The 7,197-nt window shown below is 30.7% G+C and overlaps 1 protein-coding gene and 1 pseudogene across 2 annotated transcripts; one reads left to right on the plus strand and one right to left on the minus strand.

Annotated features, from left to right (window-relative positions):
• Positions 1-923: 923 nt before the first annotated feature.
• On the minus strand, positions 924-1,746 carry LOC111294468 (dirigent protein 22 pseudogene; annotated as a pseudogene). Its single transcript, XR_016327723.1, has one exon. The product of XR_016327723.1 is annotated as a dirigent protein 22 pseudogene (transcript).
• Positions 1,747-4,809: 3,063 nt separating this feature from the next.
• Positions 4,810-6,290, plus strand: LOC111293923 (large ribosomal subunit protein eL21z/eL21y-like). The gene is made up of 2 exons (XM_022886984.2): positions 4,810-5,118; positions 5,839-6,290. The coding sequence occupies exons 1-2, from the start codon at positions 4,882-4,884 to the stop codon at positions 6,094-6,096; spliced, it is 495 nt and encodes a 164-aa protein (XP_022742719.2). The 5' UTR covers positions 4,810-4,881; the 3' UTR covers positions 6,097-6,290.
• The last annotated feature ends 907 nt before the right edge of the window (positions 6,291-7,197 follow it).

A 7,197-nucleotide genomic window follows, 5' to 3' on the forward strand; every position in this document is an offset into this window, starting at 1 on the left:
AATAGTTTTATATAATTTTAAAATATTTATAATATTAATAAAAAATGTGAGGAAACGTTTCCACTTGGTTAATCTTTTTCACTTTAGTTCACTCTCTCGTCAAACCCAAAAGGAAAAAATAACAGCATTAATGGAGATATGAATTTGGAGTACCCCACCATCAGCATTGATTCTGCAGCCCAAATGTTGAGTAACACCAAAGGAAAATATGGGCTCCAATCAGCAGAGTACTTGGTTTCAAAATTCAAATGCTCATTCTTGCTCTCATATCTCTTTGCATCTTTCAGTAAATTGCTGATTCGTAGCTTTAATTTCTATGATAATGGCTCAAAAATATTCTTCTTGGCTTGCGGTAAAGAAAGAAAGAAAAAGATTCAAAAGAATGAATTGTTCCTTCCATGTTGCTTCATGTAAAGTTAAGCAAACTTTAAAGTGGTGAGGGCTAAAGCTTGGAAAAGGAATAACAATCTCTTAATAGTATAAATTTAATTAATAATAATTCAGTTTCTGTGATTTTGGTCTGAAAAAAGAAAGAAATAAAAATAACATTTACTGGACAGATTTGGTACCGCATGCATGGCAGCATGCCACTATTGGTCAAATTTACAAATGAACATCTTTAATTCAATTTTTTTAAAAATAAACATAACGTCATTCACCAAGTATAATTTGATTTAGACATTGTATTAGTTTTCAATAAATAAAATTCTCACAAAAATCCTTAGTGTCACCTCGCTCGCAAGAAATTTCCTGCTAAAATTTAAGTTTAGCATAAGTTTGATTTAATTTTATATGTTCGATTAAATATATCCAATTTTAATTATACTTCTCTAAAAAACATAAATTTAATTATATGTTGGTTTTTTATGCTGTATTTATTAGATTAATTTTTAATGTGAATGTAATACTAATTATAGTTACAATTTTTACTTGTAATGTTATTTCATATAAAAAAAAAAAACACTATTACAAACCCATGAACCAGATCAACATAAGGTGGCCCGAGGCATACAACCTAAAGCCAAAGGATGAAGTTACACAGGAAGAAAACAAAAAGAGAACAATTAACAGAGGAACAGAGGCCACAAAAACCAAAGGCATCGATCACCATATCAATAATGGAAGACATAGATGTTGTACTCCACAACAGTATCCCCTGATTTAATATCAAATATGTGAGTCTTTGCCTGAGCATAGCCACGAGCAAACCGGAAAAGACCGCTACCACCAACAATCGGCATCTCCCTCATGGTTGAGAAGACGGTGTTTCGACCTAGAAGACTAAGGGAGCTACCGTTATACTTGCCTTCCATGAAAGCAAAGTTCATTACCATTAACAAACCAACTTCTTCTTGTGCTGCAAAAGCGTATATTCCCTGTGCTTTTCCCACAAGCTTGGAGTTGCGCTCGGGTGCAACCGTCAAAGGATCATCGACCATCACTACAGCACCGAAACCAGTTTGGGATTTGTTTGTCATGGCTGCGTCGGCTACTCGAACAGCTGTGGGATTTCGTCCGCTGACTATGTCATGGAAGTAGAAGTGAAGGTGGGAGAGTTTCTCTCGCTTGAGGCCTAGTTTTGCTGGTGATATGATGTTTGAGAAGCCATCAGATTTTGCAGAGACAACAAGAGCAATTGAGAAAAAGAGCAGAGTACAGAGAAAAAGGAAGGTGGAGGAGAGTCGTAGTTTTGAGAGGGTTACAGCCATAGAGGATTTTGAAATAGGGAAATATTTGGAGAAATGAGATGGGGACTACCAAATTACCGATACATATTATAATGAAACAAAAAGTGGGTCCTTTAATTAACAGCGTGCTTGGATTGAGAAAAAAAATAAAATAAAATAAAGTAAAGGAATATAAAAAAAATAAATTTTTATTTTTTTTGGATAAATTTTTAATTAAAAAAAGTAAAAATTAAATAATTTTTTTAAAAACAATTTTTTTAATACCTCATTTTGAAAAAAAGGTGGAGAAAAGAAAGTTAAAAATATTTTTTTTATAAAAAATTATTATGTTTATCTTTTTATTAATACTAAACATTTAATAAAAAGTTAAGCAAATTATAATTATTTTATAATTTTTTGAAAGACATCTTTTTTTTCAAGTAAGTTTAACGTATTTTTTAAAATAAAATTTTTTAATAATTTTTTTGTGATTTGATTTTAATGAATGATTAAATATAAATAGATATATTTTTTGAATTTATAAAATAATAAATTAACTCAAAATTTATTAATGCATATTTATAAAATATTTTTCTATTTTATTTGATCAAAAATTATTGATATAATAATAATTGTGAGATTAAACAAAATAGCTAATATATCATAATCTAAGAATGCTTTAAAATCATAATTAATAAAATGTTATAATTAAAAAAAATTATCATAATAAATTATTTTCTTTTTTTTCATTATTTATTTAAATAATGGTTGTTAAAATTTTTTTAATTTTTTTAAAATTTTAATTATTAAAATAAGAGTTACATATGTCTTTTTTTTCTTTAAATTTTTTTTAATTTTTTTCATCCAAACATAACGTAAAAAAATTGATCAATTAATGAAATCAAAGCCAATTTAGAAACAGCAAAAATCAACTAAAAAGATTGGGTTTTGTATTTTCCTAAATATGAAAGTAGAGCTGTATATTACTGTTGAACTGTCATATTCCATATATATATATATATATATAATCAGCATGTTTCCATGGAACATGACAGTTGAATTATATATTGCAATCCCTTTTTTATCTTTTCTTCACACCATAAAAGCACATGACTGTATATGTATGCATAGAGATATAGTATATCTTGAGCTTTAATCTTCTTTTTCTATTTTCCAACTTTACTATTATCAAAAGGGTGATTAGCTCAAGTTTAAATCATCCTTTCCAGACTTAATTATTGAAAGAACATTAACCAAAAATAAGAAAAAAACCGAAGGAAAAGGAAAATATGCAATATTTTTTCCCAAGGTATTCCTTCCAGCGTCACCTCATGAGAACAATTTTACATAAAATAAATTTTTTTGGAGTTGGGGTTGCCGAAATAACACGTCGACAGAGTACTTGGCGCTGCTAATAAAATGGAGCAAGTCAACATCAGAGTATTATATTTTTTCTCGAAATAATTTTCCACGATAAGGACTGGAAGAATAATTCGTTACCACCATGAGAGGAAAGCAAATGTCCAAGCAGTGTGAGCTACGCAAAGACAATATATATATATATATATATATATGCGCTTAGCTCAAAAGAATTTGATTCTTAGAGATTTCCTTTCTCCTGTAATGCAAACCATATTACAATTCCAATTTTCTATCTTAAGGTTACTCATTAAAAAAGGAGCAATGATAACCAAAATTCATTTCATTTTAATATTTCAATAAATAAAAGCACTATAAAAATAAAATTAAAAGTTTAACTCAATTACCTTATAAAATTATCTTTAAACGATAATATACAATAAAGTTTAATTTTAATATTTATAATGTATTTTTTTATTTTCATATTATAATTTCCTTGTATAAAAAACACTAAAAAGTAAGAATTATTTACTTTTTTGAAAATCTCATAATTAAAAGGAGAGATAAAAAAAAAACAAGTTTCTATATGTCATTTCCCAAGTTAAAGCAAACCTAGCAGTAGCACTAGTTCATGGAAACATGGCCCATAAAGAACAGACGGTATCCGGCGGAAAGAGGAAAATGCCAAAGAATATGGGCAGCTGTCAAGGTCTAAAGATGGCCAATTGGCTTGTCTCACGGGACATTTCGACTCCGATGCGGTTCAAGAAGGAAAGAATCAGAAGAGCATGGTAATTGGCAAGGTCCCCACGTTTAAAAATTGTCCAAAAATCTACCGTGTTGGAATGAGACCTTGGGTCAAGGCTGCTTTCTCTTCAAAGACTATTAATTATTGCGGTTTGTTGCTTTCTTGCTGCACCGGTATGATTAGCAATATAAAACTCTAATGTGAATCACGAGAGAACAGTTACTTGTGAAATCATTACTGTTAAAAGGAAAAGATGGGGTTCTAATCCTTTCAACACGTTACAAAATAATAATAGTGAATATATTTGATAATTCGAATATTTATATCATATAAAATATAAAATATTTATATTTTTAAATTATATTTTATATAAAAATTATGTGTATTAATTTATATAAATATGAAAATATAAAATTTTTTATTAAATTTTTTTATAATTTTTATTAAAATTTTAAGTAATATTATTTTTATTTTTTTATTTATATTAAATTTTATTGTATTATTATATCATATTTAAAACTATTAAATTTAATTGTGAGTGTTCGTGTAATATTATTTATATATCTAGATTGGGTGGACAATGCGGTAAATTTAAACGTGAGAATTTGTGTATGTGTCTGTATTTTTTATAAAAAATAAAGTTATTTTTTTTTAGTTTTTGGACAAAGTAAAAATAAAGTACCATTTTTAATTTTTTTATAATATATCTAAATAATAAATGATAAATATTTAAAAATTTGCTTGAACCAGGCCTTGTTCGGACTTGAATCTTTCTCTAAGCCAATTTTAAAGATTTATGGGATTTGCTAGTATTTTGTCTTAGGAAACATTCAAAAACCCAATCCGGTCCACATACTAAACAGGATTGCATGCCCGGACAGGGCACCCACAATGTGGATGATTTGGGCTCAAATAGATAATAAGCAACCCAAAGGAACTAAGCCCAAACCCAAAAAAACAAAAAATCTCAAAAAAAAAAAAAAAAACCCCAGTAAAGAAGCCGCTAGAAAAGGAACGCGATTAGGGTTTTTGTTCGTCACATTAAAGCTGGTAGCCACTGTCTCTTCTTCAAGCGGGCGAGAGGAAGAAAGCCTGAAAGAGTGAAAAATGCCAGCTGGTCACGGTCTTCGCTCTCGAACAAGGGATCTGTTTGCCAGACCTTTCAGAAAGAAGGGTTACATTCCCTTGTCGACTTACCTCAGGATCTACAAGATCGGTGACTATGTTGACATCAAGGTGAACGGCGCCGTTCACAAGGGTATGCCCCACAAGTTCTACCATGGCCGCACCGGTCGTGTCTGGAACGTCACAAAACGAGCTATTGGCGTTGAAGTCAACAAGCAGGTATAAGAATGGATTTGATTTAATTTATTTTGTTTTAGGTGCTTTTTCTTTTCTTTTTTATTCGTGGGTTTTTATTTATTTTATTGGTGGGTTTTCTGTTTCATTTTGCTTGATGTATTATTTTGATTCGTGTTTGGGTTTTTATTTATTTTCTGTCTTGCTGTGAATCTCTGTTTCATCAAATGTTTCCAAATGTTTTTTGTCAGAAAATGGATATCTTGTCTTAAAAGGAAGATATAGGTTCTGGGTCTGATATCCTATTGCATTTGTTGCTTAACTTTTACTATTCTATTCTGCTTTGTGTTTGACTGTGAAATTTGATTTCGATGTATTGTGTTCTGCTGTTTTAAGGTTGGATTCACTTGGTTACATGGTACTACTATTTAATAGAATGCATTCACCTGTCGCAGAGCAGTAATATTGCGTTTGTTTTATTTTAATGTTAGGGCTGCTGTTGACAAAAAAAATCTAAATTAGCTCTTTGGGATGAACTTAAATTTTATATCATCATTTTGATTGAATGGGCTGTAATGTGCGGGCATTTCAGGTTATGATCCTGTTAGTACTATTGCATTCTTGTCACTTTGGCTGTAGAGCTTTTATGATATTCTTGCCTGTCTTATTTTAAGCTTGTGCCTTACTCTCATGTCATCACCGCATGCTACATATATCGTTGATTGGAAATTGGTCTACTTGTTTGAATATGCTTGTGGATTTCAGGTGGGTAACAGGATTATCAGGAAGAGGATTCACGTGCGAGTGGAGCATGTTCAGCCGTCAAGGTGCACTGAGGAATTCAAGCTCAGGAAGGTGAAGAATGATCAACTCAAGGCAGAGGCTAAGGCAAAGGGTGAGGTCATTAGCACAAAGAGGCAGCCAGAGGGCCCTAAACCTGGTTTCATGGTGGAGGGTGCTACATTAGAAACAGTTACTCCCATTCCATATGATGTTGTTAATGATCTGAAGGGTGGTTACTAGATCTACTACTTTTTTTTTTTTTGTGCTCTTGCTGTTTTGGTTTATTTTTGGCAAACATAAGTGAACTGGATTAGTTATTTGGATGTGCTGTTTTCATTAGTAGTTTCTTTTGAAGAGGTACTGCTTTTGCAGAGATTTTAATTTTATCATGTTACAGACAATGGCCTTTGAATGCAAAGTGTTATTTTTGCATATATTTAAATTTATCAAATTTACCAAATTTCTATAGTGTAAAACCTTGCTATGTATATAGATAGATAGGATGCATATATTTAACAACTATAGCTTGTCTATTGGTTGTTATCTCTTCTTAGGAGGATTGAGGTCTATGTTTCAAATTATATTTGGTCAAAAAAAAGTTTCAAATTATCAAAGAATAAAGACTGATTCTTTATTAGGTTCTAATTTCTATATGGCTACTGAGTGTTCTGTCCAATGAAAACAAACAGTATTTTTTGTCAAGTTCTTAATCTACTGTTAAACTTTTTATCTTATTATTTATTTGATTGAAGAAAATATTATGCATCTAAATTTTCTTGAGCTTAACTTCCAAGCATTAACTTCAATAACAATCCACCAGTCAGCAAAAGAAGTATTATTTAAATCTAAAAGCCTGAGTGTAAGAACTAAGATTTTCCAAGGTTTCTGCAGTACTCTGCAGCTGCTTTTGGCATTGGAAACTAGTTTGGTTATTTCAGTATTGATCAGACATTCAAGTGATGTTTATTTCCTACAAACCAACAATCCTGAACATAGTCTCACATACGATTGGGGTGATTACCCCCCCCCCCCCCTCCCCTTGTAGTTTCTGTCATATGCAAAAACCTACAACATGTTCTTTGAGGATGGAATGCAAGGCTAAAAACTTGAAACTATTAGATAAGAACTAAACAATCTAGTATTGACAGAATCAGCACAATATCATTTCTAATTTTGCTCTAATTTTCCGAAATTTTATGCAATGCCAGTTTTTACAATTTTGTTCTAATTTTCCGCTAAGTTGTGCAAAGTTTTAGGTTTTGGCCAGTCTTTGTCTGTCCCTTCCCATTAAGAAAGAGAAATAAAATTCATTTTGCTTTCTAAATCATAATATAGGTAATG

Source organism: Durio zibethinus, chromosome 14 (assembly GCF_047325235.1).
Source record: "Durio zibethinus cultivar Kanyao isolate XHJ-2024 chromosome 14, ASM4732523v1, whole genome shotgun sequence".
Taxonomy (NCBI): Eukaryota; Viridiplantae; Streptophyta; class Magnoliopsida; order Malvales; family Malvaceae; genus Durio; species Durio zibethinus.

Excerpts from the sequence above, each read along its gene's own strand:
- LOC111293923 (XM_022886984.2), top strand. The coding sequence starts at position 4,882 with ATGCCAGCTGGTCACGGTCTTCGCTCTCGAACAAGGGATCTGTTTGCC. Across the intron at positions 5,119-5,838 it reads GCGTTGAAGTCAACAAGCAG|GTGGGTAACAGGATTATCAG; the intron begins GTATAAGAATGG and ends TGTGGATTTCAG.